The sequence below is a fragment of the Lutjanus erythropterus genome, chromosome 18, assembly GCF_056507025.1.
Source record: "Lutjanus erythropterus isolate fLutEry1 chromosome 18, fLutEry1.hap2, whole genome shotgun sequence".
In the NCBI taxonomy this organism is placed as follows: Eukaryota; Metazoa; Chordata; class Actinopteri; order Lutjaniformes; family Lutjanidae; genus Lutjanus; species Lutjanus erythropterus.
Window position 1 is genome coordinate 15477301 of NC_139334.1, and position 20200 is coordinate 15497500.

The window sequence follows — 20200 nt, forward strand, 5'->3', positions numbered from 1 at the left end:
TACCTTCAGTAATTGGGTTATAATTTAAGAAAAGAGACACCGCTGTTGAGTTTTTCAGGTGTTTTTTTTTTTTAGCACCCCAAGCCCAGTTCCATCTAGTGCAATTATATTGAAGAGAAGGCAGACAACTCTACAGCCCATATCTACAAAAGTCACCAAAATTATCTAGATGGATAAATAGCTCCACAGGTAAGAGAAAAATATATATATATAAAAAAAGAACTGTCTCTTTAAAAGCTGAAACTGTAGTCAGGTGACCTCATCTCAGATCTGCTGAAATTAGCTTGTTTTCTCACTGTCATATTATATAAATGAACTGAGTAACATCTATTTGACATTTATAGGCAGTCAACATTAATTAAGTGGCTTTATAATGCACTATAATGTGGTTTATATTTATAAGGACATTTTTAAGTGTTTATTAATATATAGTATTTGTCAGTAATTATAACTTCTCCCATGAAAATGTATTATACTAATACTGGGTTTTAGTATATTGTCATTAATTTCCTGTTATTATACTGCTCTCCACTTGACAAATACATTAATAAACACTTACTGTATATTTGCTCATAATTAAATTGTCAACATATAATAAAGGTCTATATACAGCTTGCAAATGGTTAATAGGTGGTTAATATGTTTTAAACTAATCAAACAAGTATCATTCAGATTGACATTTTATTTTCAAGGGAGACCCAAGTAATTAAAATGTTTAACTATATTTTTAAAAAAAGCAAAGTGTCAAAAACAGCAACGTATATTAATGCAAAGAAAAACATTAACACGCATAATAATTATAAAACAAAATAATAATCATTCAGTTAAGCACAAGTGTACTTTAAACATATCTCTGTGGACCATCATTATTTTCATATTTCATAGGATAAATAAACAATATCTCAAGTGACAGTCTGATCAACAGACTAATCAATAATGAAAAATGATTGTTAGTTCCAGCTCAAAGCATCTCCCCAAATGGCCGCATGTTTCACCTTTGTTCTTGGTTCGCAGCACTTTTCTTTCCAGATGTATTAATCTATCGCTTGTCATAACCACTCAGAATTATTTATGTGTTTATTCATGAATCACAGCAGCTCAGTCTAATCCCTGGGGTCTCTGATTGGTTCTTTCTTGGCCAAGCCTCTATAAAAAAAGCATTAAGATGATCGATAATATTTGATTCAGGATCGATGCATTTTAGCTGCTTAGTTTATCATGCACGGCAACAGCAGAGCAGTAATTGTTTTAGCAGCTGACAACTAAATCTAGAAGAGGGAAACATGGATGAAATGAATAGAATACAGGAGAATTATGAGAACATGAAGGGAATATGAATGTTTTAGGTAATAAATATGTTTGTTTCAACAGCGAGTGTGTGGCTGGTAAACAGAGAAGTCATAGAAATCTGAGGTAGAGAAGCATTTATTCTGCTTTCATTGTCACAGACTCCCATAAGAATGTCCTATGTCCTAGAATAGCAAATAATGTCTCCTTCATCCATGTTTACCAGTGTGGAGTGAGGGACGTGTGTGTATCCGTGTATGAATGTGTTGATCTGTATGTGTGTCCCTCTCTATATGTGTTGTTTCTCTGCTCTTCAGTGAGCAGCGGCGAGGCCTGCAGTGCACTAATTAGTGCCATTAACACGACAGCCATTAATCATAAATCTTCAATGAAAAGCGTGAATTACACAGGGGGGAGAAGCACCACGGTGAAACCCAGCAGATGTGATGTGCGTAATTATTTACTCCTGATTCTTTCTGGAGCAGAAAAATAAGTTGAGCTGTGAAGCAGCAGCTAGTTGTGCAAAACTATCAGGACTAATTTATGATCACGTTGTTACCAGAGATTGTATTCTTAATTACAGTCGGCCACTCGTTCCTATTTATTTCAGAACACATTATGAAAAAGCAAAGTCTGTTTTTGTTTTGTCTCAGTGACTACAGAGGTGGATAAACTCAGCATAACTTTTAATCTAACTTTAATTCTCGGTCAGTTCTGTTAACTTGTAATACTGCAGTTGTGAGGAGGGAGTATTTGCACGTGATAAAGGTTTTTTTAAAGAAAACTTCAGATTCAGAGATTTAACTTGCGTGTCTACACAGAAAGTGTTTCAGTTGCACTTGCATGAATGCAACCTGAAGCATGTAACTACAGTGGCTGTGTGTTGGGCTCTGACTACTTCACCTGAGTACATCCAGTGTAAACACACAAGACTGAATGTGCTGTCCTTTACTTGAGTATTTTGTTTTCATTACCCTATATACATCTACTCCACTCCATTTCAGAGAGTAGCCCTCCTGATTCATCTGACAGCTTTAGTTACTAGTTTCTTTACACATTAGGATTTTTACACACAGAGTGTAGATAGTTTATTAAATATGATGTTTTGTTATGAATCAAACTGGTGAACAGTTCATGCGAGTACAGCTGAAACAATGAGTCAGTTAATTATTATTGAAGTAATTTCTCCGGTGAAAACATTTCATTGTATCAGCTCCAAATTTGCTGCTATTCCTTTGAATAATTTGAATGATTTTAATGTGTTTTTAATCATTTTGAGGTTTGCACTGTTATTTTGACAAAACAGACACTGTGAATGTGTCACTTTGGTCTTCTGGCAGTTGTACTGGCATTTCTCACTATTTTCAGAATGTTTACAAACCAATCAATCAATCGATTAATGGAGAAAATAATCGCTTAATTCAGAATAAATAAAACCATTAGTTGCAGTCAAAATGAGCTCTACCTCAACTAACTAGTCAGCAGTTATGTGAGGTATATGTGATCTGTAACCATGAGAATGGAGCTGGCTGTAAGGCTCAGTGTCGTCTCACTCAGACACAAACTGAGGTTTATTTGTAGTACATATATCCAGTTTCACATGGGAAGTTGAATCGCTTTGAGTCTGCCAGAGCTTTTCTCCCGCCTCCACTCTGTCCATCGAGGTGACCGACTTTTTCCCGGTTTCTGAAAACTCACAAGACTCTGAATCTGCTTTGTTCTGGGAGGTGGTTATCTTCAGAGTCTCCATTTGAAAATCCTCTTTAATGAGGTTAGAAAATCTAATTTGTTTCTTTTCTTTTTTTTTTCCCCTCCCCATAAAAATAAGACTGTATTTAACTGGAGTGGAGTTTTCTGCTCTCCTCCGTGAACCGCAGTCTTCAGTAATTGCATCTCGTGGGATTTAGGCTTGATTTGTTGTCCAGTGAGGAGGCTGAATCTCCAGCAGAATACGTAAAACAAATTGGGGCCATCGTGGAAAAACTGACATTTTTCACTTTTTATACACTGTGCACTCAATTCAACAAACACCCCCAATCAATTATTGAAACAAACTCCACAGATTTAGTTTTGTTGTTGTTATTATTGTTTTATTTCGCTGCAAATCTGCATTATACAGGAGAAAACTGACCCTTTGTAAGATGACTTAGGATTTAAAAGCGTTTCAGATGTCATGGTCATCTTGTTGCTGAGTAATTAGAAGAAAGTTGCATTCATTTATTGTCAAAAGACAAAGAGAAGCAGGCAGTGAGTCTCTGAGCTGCTTTGTGCTGAGAAACAATATCCACTGGGTCAAGATATGATATGAAATTTGCATATTAATTTTCCTTGATGCTGTTCTCGTATACGTGTGGCACCAACTGATAAGAACGTCTTAGTGACAGCCTGTGTATCCAACACAGTGTGACTGCAGGAGATAGCAAAAAAATCAGTGTGCACAGCTGTGATTCCTCCGCTGGCCATAACGCTGTAATTAAAATTACACTTCCTCCTTCTCAGCAACGTACAGTACGAGATCATGTTCATCACATCAAGCCTATTAAGATGCTCTCTGTTCATTTTTAATCTATAGGTGGACTCTGTGTTCAGTTTTGCTTCTAATCATGCACAAGTGGAGCATCAGTATGTTAGAAGATCCAAGAGATTACGGCATATATGAGACTTATCAAAGTCAGCAGCTACAGTGAGGGGAAATAAAAGATAACTTCTGGCTTCAAAGTGGCAGATTATTTTTGAACATGTGCAACACTGTTTTCACACTTTTTTCTCACACGTAAGGTCACTATAACAGGCAGTAAACCATAAATCACAAGTTTAAAAATACATGTAAGAGAGACTTCAGAAATGAGAGGAAGAAGATATTAAAGATGAACCAGCATGTTACACTTTTGGATTAAAGTGTCAGACTGAAAGAGGCAGTTTTGTGCTTTTTACTGATATTAAAGTTGTGGTACTCAATATTTTTATGTGAGCAACTTCATTAAAACTTGGGTCTTACTTTTGTAGTTTTAGCCATCATCCTATCAGTGATAATAACATTATACTCAAAGGTAATAGACCGTTTTCACGATGTTTCACAGATAGCGATTGTATCTTTCAATGTGCAAATTTGATCAAAACTGATCAACTAGTCTTCTGTGGGTTTCTGTTCAAGTTATCTTTATAACTGATGTCCAGTTTTGCCTTTTTGACATGCAAAACCTTAATATAAGTAGTTTTATTTCTACTCATCATCTAAGCTATAGAAAGTTGTGGTTTACAGTTTTCTTATGCAGCAATGCTTTAAACTACAGTGCTATTATTATATTCTACATCTGGGTGAGAAATTGTCTTTGAGCCAATAAAACACTGTTTTAACAAAGACAGAACAGTTGCAGTTACATATCTGAGCTTAAAAATGTCCTAATGTGCTCGTCCGCACAGTCAGCATCGCAAAATATGAATAGAAATCCAGAGTAATGAGGAAGAGAAAGAGTGCCAGTGAGCTGCATGTCTCGACAGCAGATTAATGAGACCTTAACGGGATTGGATTTGAATATCAATGCTGGCCTATTGCTTAAACTGACATTAATTGCCACCTATTAGATTGGCTGTGCACCCCTGTATTTCAAAACAATCACTGCCATTGAGAGATTAGAAGAGAGCAGGGTGGGAGGCCAAGTGAGTGCTCAGAGCTGTGTCATTTGTCAGCTGCTGCTGTGTGGCAGCTTTCACAATCGTGTGTGTGTGTGTGTGTGTGTGTGTGTGTGTGTGTGTGTGTGTGTGTGTGTGTGTGTGTGTGTGTGTGTGTGTGTGTGTGTGACAACGAAAAAGAAAATACAATTTATTACTCAAAAGGACACGCTTCTGGCCCCTAGAGGCTGCAATGTTAACTGCAGCTCACAATATAACATGGAGATTTTGACTGAACCACATTAGTTTCATCAGTCTTACCTTCATCTGAGTTTGATAAATTGCTGTGAACTGCAAGTTTAGAGTTTCTACGAATCTGAGCACCTGAAGGACTGTTATCTGTCTGTTTATCTTGACAAAACATATATTTGTCATATCAATATATTGTGATTCTCACGTTGAAAGAATAAGTTAAATTTTAAGAAAATCTCTTCTAGCATGAAAGTTGAAACATTTAAGAACATAATATAGTATTTGACGATTTCAAGGATTTTTTTCCAGTGACGTGCAAAAATATCATAAGAGGGAAGGGAAGGACGCAAAATTTTTATTCTGTATTTCTGGATCCTATAAAGTAGTAAATATTGTAACATTTCAGTTTTGAGATAATATTGTCATAAATAGTCTAATATTATTTTTATTTGTATAAAGTCTTAACCAGCTAAGCCTATTGCCAGGCAATACGCTGATACTGGGTTATTCTGAAAAAACTTGAATTACAGTCATTGTTGCCTTGTTTTAGTCCAGTGGCACTCACACTATGGATAGCAAGCTAATGCGCTAACATGTGAGGTATTTATTCTGTTATATCTCCAAACAGACTTTCCAGTTGCTGTCTTTGTATGTAGTGAAGACTTTGAAATAATTAAATATGGAACCTACCAGTATATTGGCTTTGAAGGAATTAAATAAAATGTATTAAGTGTGCTTTTTGGCAAAATGGAAGTTATTACAAGATGCACCACGCTGAAAAAAGCTAATGCACTGATCACATATGAATCACAATTTGTCAAAATGTAACAGAGGCAGCAGGTTTATTCAAATGCTTTGACACTGTTTTCCCTGTGATGTACAGTATTTTACGTGTACAGTGTATTTCTTCTGTCAGTACAAATAGAAAACTGATAACTAGCCTAGTGACGCCTTCAGTAGTGTCCGTCTGTCATGTGACTCTCACCTCGCAGATCATAGAAGTCAGTCAAGAGGAAAGGCACACTCCTTGCAACAACACTAAATATACAAATAAATATACACTAAATATACACTGGACATAAATCGTGGTGTGGAATGACATGATATGGACATTATTCCTAAGTGATACTGATCTGATCCAACAGTTTTTCTATGAACTTGGAAAGCTTCCTCCTCACATCTAATTGATGCTGGATTGCAACACAGAAAGTCAGCCTTTTCTTCCAGTGCCCCAAATTGTTGGAATGACCTTCAACACTTTACAAAAATCTTCTGAAAACCCACTTGTTCACTAAGGCTTACGGCAACTAGCTTCACACGTGTCTGGCAGTTATTGCTGTTCTGATCTTGTATTGATTTCTTTATTTTTTGTTTCAGACTCTGTAAAGTGGCCTTGGGTACCTGAAAGGCACCATATAAATCCAAGTTATTGTGATTATTATTATTATCATTATTATTATTATTAACACGGGCTAAAAATCAATACTCTCCTATCAAGTGGACAATTTAAAACCATGACCGCAAACTTCCCTTTATGTCTAGAAGCTATTACTACTTTTGCTTTATTATCATCTGTGTTTTGGCTTATTTATCTGAACTTGTCTGTAACACAGTACAATAAGTTTTGAAATTGAGACTGTGACACCACTTAAAAAAGAGGGCCACCAAAAAATCATTAGGAATAATCCTCTCTGCACCATGAATGCCTGTGCTGACATGCAGAACAATGTATATATAGTTGTCAAGATAAAAGGATGCAGACAGACAGACAGACAGACCAGCCAACCAGCAGACATCAGCATCATTAGGCGCCACTGTTAGTGGGGCTAAAACGTCACTCCAGTAAAGCCATTTTGCATTTCTTTGACAGTAATCACTGAAAATAGAACGAGTGTTTCATTTGTCTTTCTCTCCCTCTTTATTTTCCTCTCTCCTTTCTCTTTCTCTTAGTCCCAGAGTAATTGATATGATATGAGTGCTGGCAAGTGTAATCTTCTTTTAATTAAGACCTGCTGCTGGCTCTGGCTTCAGACTGATAGTGACTTAAGGCTCTCTTCCTCTCATTTTTCTTCCCCTCTTCTATCATCTTGTTTTTCTTTTCTCGCTCCTCCAACTTTGGCTCCCTCGTCTTTCTCTTGTTATCTGAACACTCAACTCTTTCCTTTAACCCTTAACTTTCCTGCGCCTCTTCTTATCATCTACTCTGTCTTACCACTTACGTTTGTTTTTTTCTTTTTTTCTCTCCCCTGTTGATTTTCTGTTATACTGCAGTCCCACCACCATGAAGAGGAAAAGAGAGCCCTCAGTCGGGAAATCATTGTCCTCAACAACCATCTCATGGAGGCGAAGATCACCATCAATAAACTCAGAGAGGACAATGTGAGTACCAAGGCTTGCGTCATGTTATAAGGGCTCCCACTTCTACAATGTCTGAACCTTTTCCTGTGATGAGACTCCAGTTGAGGACATGCCCAGATTATATTTCCTCTGCAGGCTCACAAATTAAGCAGTAGCCTGGAGCATATAGGGCCACAGATGTCTGGAGCCCTGGGGTGTTTGCTTTCCTTGACTCGTTGGTAATCCAGTCTTGTTAGGTCTGAAAGAACAGTTGGCTGAAATGACAACTCTTCAAAATGGAAACATGTTCTCCTGTAACATTGGCAGCCTTCTCTGTGAACCCACTGTTGCTAAAAGTCTCATATCCACTGCATTTCTGCAAAACAACCAACCAAGAGACACAAAATGACCACAGAGAAATGCAAAACGACCACAAAGAGATGCAAAATTACCAAAAAGAGATGCAAAACAACCACAGAGACACAAAACCATAAAGATATGCAAAATGACCAAACAGAGATGAAAAACCACCAAAAAGTGACACAAAGCAATCATAGAGACTTAAAATAATCCCAGAGAGACACAAAGCGACCACTAAGAGATGGAAAACAACCACAAAAAAAGCAAAACAACCACTATGAAAATCAAATGACTGAAATGGCAGTTCTTCAAAAACTGTTTTTCCTGATGGAAACAGTTTGTCCTGTCACACTGGCAGCCTTCTCTGTGAACCCACTGTTGCTAAAAGTCTCATATCCACTGTATTTGTGCACCATCCTGGATATTTGTGCTTCAAGGAGGCACAGCAGATAGAGGAATTAACTCTAAGCCACTGGGTGTTTTATAGTGATTATACTGAAATCAATGGGCATCCTCAGGGCTGCCAGAATTTGGAGCTGGGGCTGCGTGGATCTGAGCTCAGGGGCATGTGGCAATCGGGTGCCTCACTTTCTTTGAAGTGATTTTACTGTTTTTTTCGACAGGGGGGCTCCAGGTTAGGTTAGATTTTCTCTCTTTAGTCCATGGCAGTTTTAGCACTTCTTAGCTATAGAGTATTTTGACAATCCCCTCAGATTCGGCCAGGCTGATTGGAGTCAAGGTTCATTTTAAGTGGAAGGAGAATTTGTCCCTTCGGAGCCGGTAGCGACAGAGCAAGGATTTCCTCCAGAGAGCAAGCTTTAAATTTACTGCTTATAACATGGGATAAAATAAATAACCTTTCAAATGTGTCATGATGCCTGAGACCTGACAGAAAAAAGAAGTTCACCATAGTGAATAAAATGTATTACAGTTGTATTACCCTTGAGTGATAAAACGATTTAATCAACAATAGGTTATTACCATGGATGGATTACTACCAGACCCAGGACCAGAACCTCTGTTTGAAGTGACTGCTAACATTTCTAAACAACTACAAAAAAGAAAAAACACAAAAACACCCCAAAGACAAACAAAACTACCACAAAGAGATGCAAAATGATCCCAGAGAGGCAAATGATCCTAAAGATATACAAAATGACCATAAAGAGGCGCAAGCAACCATAGAGACGCAAAATGACCATAAAGAGATGCAAAACTACTACAGACAAACTACAACCTCATGAATACACAAAACAACATAAATGACATGCAAAACAACCACAAGGAGACAAAACAACCACAGGCAGAAAATGACCACAAACAAAAGGAAAAACACCACAAGGACAAGCAAAACAACCATAGAGGGACACAAAACAAGCACAAGAGACACAGAATGACACAAAAAACTAAACAAAATACTACAGAGAAATGTAAAACAACCACACAGAGACACACAACAATCAAAGAGAGATGCAAAACAATCATAAAGAGATGCATTAGGACCATAAGAGATGGAAAACAACCAGAGAGATGCAAAAGGACCACAAAGAGACACAAAACAACCACAAAGATACACTAAACAATCACAGAGAGATGTAAAACTGAGACACAAAACAGCTGTGGCGTTGTTGTATGTCGTCATTTTGTGTCTCTTTCAGTCTCTGTCTCACAATCAGTCCATACTTATTACTCATTATTGGACTGCATGAATAGCAAGTTTAAACAAAGCCACAAGAAACTGTTAATATTCCATTCACATAGTCAAAGCTGAGACAGAAAGCACATTTTTTGCCCTAATTTGAAATACATACAGTATGTTAAGACCTGACAAAAACTGGCTCGCCACCCGCTGTTGGCTGACATTCCCTGGAGAAACACAACTCACAACTCCTGTTAACTAAGGCATCAGCAAGGTCTCAAAGGTTCATTTGAACGTCCACAAAAACCACAGGGAGCCTAAATGTCCCCTGGCAACAAAATGAAAAGAAATACAGTGATTTAAAAAGCGGTCACTGCTAACTGGCGTGGGCGCTGAAACTGTCAGAGGGAACGGGCTTTGATGTTACGGGATGTATTGTCAGGGCGATGGTGTGACAGAGGCGCAGGGAGACTACAGTCCAGCCACAACTGACCTGAATGAGTGGATGAATTTCACAGAGGGGGAAGAACAAAAGAAAGTGAACTAAACTAGCTAAACACCCACACAAACACATGCATTCAGAAACACAACAAACAATAAAACCCAACATCTGCTGAGCCAATAGACCACCCTCATTCTGCTCTGAAATTTAAGTGAAAGAAATCTCAAAGCCATCCATTATAGGACGAAAGCACAGAGAAAGAGATAAATAATGCTGCACTAGCTCACCCTCAGCTGGAAGGTGCAGATAAAGTGAATGCGCTGTTTCAGACAACTCTAATAAAATTAGCACCGACCGCACTGGACAGATAGAAGATGTATTCCACATAAAAAATACATGTCAACCTGGTGAAATAATATAGCCAAGGTGAAAAATACGTGCTAACTAATTAAACTCCACCTGCCTCAATAAATGAATTTGTTCCTTTGATTTGGCAGGTCACTAAATCAATGAATTTCTTGTCCAGTAGGCTACTTGTCCCAATTTTTCAAAAGAATACAGCCCATTATGTACACTACACTTTCTATGCTGTACTATCATAAAATAATTGCTGCCCCAGCCATGCCACGCTTCTTGTTTTGTTCCCTCATGACCCATAATTAACTTATAAATACCTCACAAATACTAAATTGATACATTTTATTGTTATTTATTGTTGCTATCATTACATCACTGTATAATTATTTCCTCCAGAAGTCCCCCATAATTACCAAATAATTAACCCTCTATGGTACACATTATGATGCCAGTGAGGGAAAAAATGTTTGGAGTGTTTTTATGTCTCAAAATAGACTAAATAAACATAACCTGAAGAAATTTTATTTTTATTTTTATTTTTGGAAGTTTTTGGGGTTCTTTGCCTGTAGGCAACATTGTACCATAATGGTGCAGAAGTGAAAAAGAACGTTCCTTTTCCAATTTGAACATTGTTTATTTCATAAACATATTCAAAAATATTCAATAACATCAAGAAGTCACAATTCATTTTAAATTTTGAATTAAAAAGAATTATGAAAAGAATTTAAATATATATGTATGAATGTATGTATGTATGGTCATATATATGTATGTATGTATGTATGTATGCTCATATGTATGTATGTATGTATGTATGCATGTATGTATGCTCATATGTATGTATGCATGGTCATATGTATGTATGTATGCTCATATGTATGTATGTATGTATGTATGTATGGTCACATGTATGTATGTATGCATGGTCATATGTATGTATGTATGTATGCATGTATGTATGCATGGTCATATGTATGCATGTATGGTCATAAGTATGTATGTATGTATGTATGTATGGTCATATGTATGTATGTATGCATGGTCATATATGTGTATGGTCATATGTATGTATGTATGTATGTATGCTCATATGAATGTATGTATGTATGTATGTATGTATGCTCATATGTATGTATGTATGCATGGTCACATGTATGTATGTATGTATGTATGCATGTATGGTCATGTGTATGTATGTATGTATGTATGTATGTATGTATGGTCATATCCCTCTATGGTACACATTATGATGCCAGTGAGGGAAATGTGTTTTTATGTCTCAGAATAGACTAAATAAACATAATCTGAAGAAATTTTATTTTTATTTTTATTTTTGGAAGTTTTTGGGGTTCGTTGCCTGTAGGCAACATTGTACCATAATGGTGCATAAGTGAAAAAGAACGTTCCTTTTCCAATTTGAACATTGTTTATTTCATAAACATATGCAAAAATAGTCAATAACATCAGGAAGTCACAATTCATTTTAAATTTTAAATTTAAAAGAATTATAAAAAGAATTTATATATATATATGTATGTATATATGTATGTATGGTCATAAGTATGTATGTATGTATGTATGTATGTATCTATGTATGTATGTATGCTCATATGTATGTATGAGATTTGACCATGCATACAAAAGACACATTTCCCTCACTGGCATCATAATGTGTACCATAGAGGGATATGACCATACATACACACATACATACATACATACATACATACATACATATGACCATACATGCATACATACATACATACATACATGTGACCATGCATACATACATACATATGACCATACATACATACATACATACATATGAGCATACATACATACATACATACATATGAGCATAAATACATACATACATATATACATACATACATACATACATGTGACCATGCATACATACATACATATATACATACATACATACATTCATATGAGCATACATACATACATACATACATACATATGACCAACCATATATATGACCATGCATACATACATACATATGACCATACATACATACATACATACATACTTATGACCATACATGCATACATATGACCATGCATACATACATACATACATACATACATACATATGACCATGCATACATTCATATGACCATATGTACATACACACATACATACATACATATGGTCATACATATGACCATGCATACATACATACATACATGCATACATACATACATATGAGCATACATGCATACATACATACATACATATGACCATGCATACATACATACATACATACATACATATGAGCATACATACATACATATGACCATGCATACATACATATGAGCATACATACATGCATACATACATACATATGAGCATACATACATACATATGAGCATACATACATACATATGACCATGCATACATACATATATACATATATATAAATTCTTTTTATAATTCTTTTTAATTTAAAATTTAAAATGAATTGTGACTTCTTTATGTTATTGAATATTTTTGCATATGTTTATGAAATAAACAATGTTCAAATTGGAAAACGAATGTTCTTTTTCACTTATGCACCATTATGGTACAATGTTGCCTACAGGCAACAAACCCCAAAAACTTCCAAAAAAAAAAAATAATAATAAAATTTCTTCAGATTATGTTTATTTAGTCTATTTTGAGACATAAAAACACATTTCCCTCACTGGCATCATAATGTGTACCATAGAGGGATATGACCATACATAAATACATGCACGCATACATACATACATACATACATATGACCGTACATACATACATATATACATACATATGAGCATACATACATACATACATACATATGACCATACGTGCATACATACATACATACATACATACATACATATATACATACATACATACATATGACCATACATACATACATACATATGAGCATAAATACATACATACATACATATGAGCATACATACATATATACATACTTATGAGCATAAATACATACATACATACATATGAGCATACATACATACATACATGTGAGCATACATACATACATACATACGTACAAACATATGAGCATACATACATATGAGCATACATTCATACATATGGCCAAACATATGACCATGCATACAAACATACATACATATGAGCATACATACATACATACATATGACCATATATACTTATGACCATGCATACATACATACATATGACCATGCATACATACATACATGCATACATAAATACATATGAGCATACATACATACGTACATACATACATACATACATACATACATAAATACATATGAGCATACATACATACGTACATACATACATACATACATACATATATATGACCATACATACATACATACATACATACATATATATATAAATTCTTTTTATAATTCTTTTTAATTTAAAATTTAAAATGAATTGTGACTTCTTGATGTTATTTAATATTTTTGCATATGTTTATGAAATAAACAATGTTCAAATTGGAAAAGGAACGTTCTTTTTCACTCATGCACGATTATGGTACAATGTTGCCTACAGGCAACGAACCCCAAAAACTTCCAAAAATAAAAATAAAAATAAAATTTCTTCAGATTATGTTTATTTAGTCTATTTTGAGACATAAAAACACATTTCCCTCACTGGCATCATAATGTGTACCATAGAGGGATATGACCATATATACATACATACATATATACATACATACATATGACCGTACATACATACATACACATACATACATACATACATACATACATACATACATACATACATATGACCATACATGCATACATACATACATACATACGTATGACCATGCATACAAACATACATACATATGAGCATACATACATACATACATATGACCATATATACTTATGACCATGCATACATACATACATATGAGCATACATACATACATACATACATATGAGCATACATACATACATATATACATACATACATGTATGTATGTATGCTCATATGTATGTTTGTATGTATGTATGTATGTATGTATATATGTATGTATGTATGTTCATATGTATGTATGTATGTATGTATGCTCATATGTATGTATGTATGCATGCATGGTCACATGTATGTATGTATGTATGCATGTATGGTCATATGTATGTATGTATGTATGTATGTATGTATGTATGTATATATGGTCATATGTATGTATGTATGTATGGTCATATGTATGCATGTATGGTCATAAGTATGTATATATGTATGTATGCTCATATGTATGTATGCATGGTCATATGTATGTATGGTCATAAGTATGTATGTATGTATGTATGTATGTATGGTCATATGTATGTATGTATGCATGTATGGTCATATCCCTCTATGGTACACATTATGATGCCAGTGAGGGAAATGTGTTTTTATGTCTCAAAATAGACTAAGTAAACATAATCTGAAGAAATTTTATTTTTATTTTTATTTTTATTTTTGGAAATTTTTGGGGTTCGTTGCCTGTAGGCAACATTGTATCATAATGGTGCATAAGTGAAAAAGAACATTCATTTTCCAATTTGAACATTGTTTATTTCATAAACATATGCAAAAATATTCAATAACATCAAGAAGTCACAATTCATTTTAAATTTTAAATTAAAAAGAATTATAAAAAGAATTTATATATATGTATATATGTATGTATGCATGGTCATATGTATGTATGTATGCTCATATGTATGTATGCATGGTCATATGTATGTATGTATTCTCATATGTATGTATTTATGTATGTATATATGCTCATATATATGTATGTATATATGCTCATATGTATGTATGCTCATATGTATGTATGTATGTATGGTCACATGTATGTATGTACGCATGGTCATATGTATGTATGTATGTATGTATGTATGCATGTATGGTCATATGTATGTATGTATGTATGTATGTATGTATGCTCATATGTATGTACATACGTATGTATGTATGTATGTATGTATGTATGTATGCTCATATGTATGTATGTATTTATGCTCATATGTATGTATGTATGTATGCTAATATGTATGTATGCTCATATGTATGTATGTATGTATGTATGTATGCATTTATGGTCATATGTATGTATGTATGTATGTATGTATGCTCATATGTATGTATGTGTATGTATGTACGTACGGTCATATGTATGTATGTATGTATGTATGTATGTATGGTCATATCCCTCTATGGTACACATTATGATGCCAGTGGGGGAAATGTGTTTTTATGTCTCAAAATAGACTAAATAAACATAATCTGAAGAAATTTTATTTTCATTTTTATTTTTATTTTTGGAAGATTTTGGGGTTCGTTGCCTGTAGGCAACATTGTACAATAATGGTGCATAAGTGAAAAAGGACGTTCCTTTTCCAATTTGAACATTGTTTATTTCATAAACATATGCAAAAATATTCAATAACATCAAGAAGTCACAATTCATTTTAAATTTTAAATTAAAAAGAATTATAAAAAGAATTTATATATACATGTATATATGTATGTATGTATGTATGGTCATATATATGTATGTATGTATGTATGTATATATGTATGTATGCTCATATGTATGTATGTATGCATGTATGTATGCTCATATGTATGTATGCATGGTCATGTGTATGTATGTATGCTCATATGTATGTATGTATGTATGTATGGACACAATTATGTATGTATGCATGGTCATATGTATGTATGTATGTATGCATGTATGCTCATATGTATGTATGTATGTATGTATGTATGTATGTATGCATGGTCATATGTATGACCATATGTTTGTATGTATGTGTGTATGTACGTATGGTATTATGAATGTATGCATGATCATATGTATGTATGTATGTATGTATGTATGCATGGTCATATGTATGCATGTATGGTCATAAGTATGTATGTATGTATGTATGTATGGTCATATGTATGTATGTATGCATGGTCATATATATGTATGGTCATATGTATGTATTCATGTATGTATGTATGTATGCTCATATGAATGTATGTATGTATGTATATATGTATGTATGTATGCATGGTCACATGTATGTATGTATGTATGTATATATGTATGTATGTATTTATGCTCATATGTATGTATGTATGTATGCTCATATGTATGTATGTATGTATGTATGTATGCTCATATGTATGTATGTATGCATGGTCACATGTATGTATGTATGTATGTATGCATGTATGGTCATATGTATGTATGTATGTATGTATGTATGTATGTATGTATGTATGGTCATATCCCTCTATGGTACACATTATGATGCCAGTGAGGGAAATGTGTTTTTATGTCTCAAAATAGACTAAATTAATATAATCTGAAGAAATTTTATTTTTATTTTTAATTTTTATTTTTGGAAGATTTTGGGGTTCGTTGCCTGTAGGCAACATTGTACCATAATGGTGCATAAGTGAAAAAGGACGTTCCTTTTCCAATTTGAACATTGTTTATTTCATAAACATATGCAAAAATATTCAATAACATCAAGAAGTCACAATTCATTTTAAATTTTAAATTAAAAAGAATTATAAAAAGAATTTATATATACATGTATATATGTATGTATGTATGTATGGTCATATATATGTATGTATGTATGTATGTATATATGTATGTATGCTCATATGTATGTATGTATGCATGTATGTATGCTCATATGTATGTATGCATGGTCATGTGTATGTATGTATGCTCATATGTATGTATGTATGTATGTATGGTCACATGTATGTATGTATGCATGGTCATATGTATGTATGTATGTATGCATGTATGCTCATATGTATGTATGTATGTATGTATGTATGTATGTATGCATGGTCATATGTATGACCATATGTTTGTATGTATGTGTGTATGTACGTATGGTATTATGAATGTATGCATGGTCATATGTATGTATGTATGTATGTATGTGTGTATGCATGGTCATATGTATGCATGTATGGTCATAAGTATGTATGTATGTATGTATGTATGGTCATATGTATGTATGTATGCATGGTCATATATATGTATGGTCATATGTATGTATTCATGTATGTATGTATGTATGCTCATATGAATGTATGTATGTATGTATATATGTATGTATGTATGCATGGTCACATGTATGTATGTATGTATGTATATATGTATGTATGTATTTATGCTCATATGTATGTATGTATGTATGCTCATATGTATGTATGTATGTATGTATGCTCATATGTATGTATGTATGCATGGTCACATGTATGTATGTATGTATGTATGCATGTATGGTCATATGTATGTATGTATGTATGTATGTATGTATGTATGTATGTATGTATGGTCATATCCCTCTATGGTACACATTATGGTGCCAGTGAGGGAAATGTGTTTTTATGTCTCAAAATAGACTAAATTAATATAATCTGAAGAAATTTTATTTTTATTTTTAATTTTTGGAAGTTTTTGGGGTTCGTTGCCTGTAGGTAACATTGTACCATAATGGTGCATAAGTGAAAAAGAACGTTCCTTTTCCAATTTCAACATTGTTTATTTCATAAACATATGCAAAAATATTCAATAACATCAAGAAGTCACAATTCATTTTAAATTTTAAATTAAAAAGAATTATAAAAAGAATTTATATATATATGTATGTATGTATGTATGTAAGGTCATATATATGTATGTATGTATGTATGCTCATATGTATGTATGTATGCATGTATGTATGCTCATATGTATGCTCATATGTATGTATGCATGGTCATATGTATGTATGTATGCTCGTATGTATGTATGTATGTATGTATGGTCACATGTATGTATGTATGCATGGTCATATGTATGTATGTATGTATGCATGTATGCTCATATGTATGTATGTATGTATGTATGTATGTATGCATGGTCATATGTATGACCATATGTATGTATGTATGTTTGTGTGTATGTACGTATGGTCATATGAATGTATGCATGGTCATATGTATGTATGTATGTATGTATGCATGGTCATATGTATGCATGTATGGTCATAAGTATGTATGTATGTATGTATGTATGGTCATATGTATGTATGTATGCATGGTCATATATATGTATGGTCATATGTATGTATGTATGTATGTATGTATGTATGTATGTATGTATGTATGGTCATATGAATGTACGTATGTATGTATGTATGTATGTATATATGTATGTATGTATTTATGCTCATATGTATGTATGTATGTATGCTCATATGTATGTATGTATGCTCATATGTATGTATGTATACATGGTCACATGTATGTATGTATGTGTGTATGTATGTATGCATGTATGGTCATATGTATGTATGTATGTATGTATGGTCATATCCCTCTATGGTACACATTATGATGCCAGTGAGGGAAATGTGTTTTTATGTCTCAAAATAGACTAAATAAACATAATCTGAAGAAATTTTATTTTTATTTTTATTTTTGGAAGTTTTTGGGGTTCGTTGCCTGTAGGCAACATTGTACCATAATGGTGCATAAGTGAAAAAGAACGTTCCTTTTCCAAGTTGAACATTGTTTATTTCATAAACATATGCAAAAATATTCACTAACATCAAGAAGTCACAATTCATTTTAAATTTTAAATTAAAAAGAATTATAAAAAGAATTTATATATATGTATATATGTATGTATGCATGGTCATATGTATGTATGTATGCTCATATGTATGTATGCATGGTCATATGTATGTATGTATTCTCATATGTATGTATTTATGTATGTATGTATGCTCATATGTATGTATGTATATATGCTCATATGTATGTATGCTCATATGTATGTATGTATGTATGGTCACATGTATGTATTTACGCATGGTCGTATGTATGTATGTATGTATGCATGTATGGTCATATGTATGTATGTATGTATGTATGTATGTATGTATGCTCATATGTATGTACGTACGTATGTATGTATGTATGTATGTATGCTCATATGTATGTATGCTCATATGTATGTATGTATGTATTTATGCTCATATGTATGTATGTATGTATGTATGCTCATATGTATGTATGTATGTATTTATGCTCATATGTATGTATGTATGTATGGTCATATGTATGTATGTATGTATATATGTATGTATGTATGTATGTATGTATGTATGCACGTATGGTCATATGTATGTATGTATGTATGTATGCTCATATGTATGTATATATGTATGTATGTATGTATGTATGCATTCATGGTCATATGTATGTATGTATGTATATATGCTCATATGTATGTATGTGTATGTATGTACGTACAGTCATATGTATGTATGTATGTATGTATGTATGTATGGTCATATCCCTCTATGGTACACATTATGATGCCAGTGGGGGAAATGTGTTTTTATGTCTCAAAATAGACTAAATAAACATAATCTGAAGAAATTTTATTTTCATTTTTATTTTTTTTTTTTTTGGAACATTTTGGGGTTCGTTGCCTGTAGGCAACATTGTACCATAATAGTGCATAAGTGAAAAAGAACGTTCCTTTTCCAATTTGAACATTGTTTATTTCATAAACATATGCAAAAATATTCAATAACATCAAGAAGTCACAATTCATTTTAAATTTTAAATTAAAAAGAATTATAAAAAGAATTTATATATATATGTATGTATGTATGTATGTATGTATGTATGGTCATATATATGTATATATGTATGTATGTATGTATGTATGTATGTACGTATGTATGTATGCTCATATGTGTTTATGTATGTATGTATGTATGTATGTATGTATATATGTATGTATTCTCATATGTATGTATGCATGGTCATATGTATGTATGCTCATATGTATGTATGCATGGTCATATGTATGTATGTATTCTC

At 33.2% G+C, this 20200-nt stretch overlaps 1 protein-coding gene across 2 annotated transcripts in view; it reads left to right on the forward strand.

Moving 5' to 3' along the window:
- Positions 1–20200, forward strand: part of begain (brain-enriched guanylate kinase-associated) — an 81423-nt gene that overhangs the window by 42286 nt on the left and 18937 nt on the right. For both annotated transcript variants that reach the window (XM_084743033.1, XM_084743032.1), the window contains exon 5: positions 7423–7530. In XM_084743033.1, the coding sequence (XP_084599159.1) occupies positions 7423–7530 (108 nt within the window). The remainder of the gene's footprint in view (positions 1–7422; positions 7531–20200) is intronic.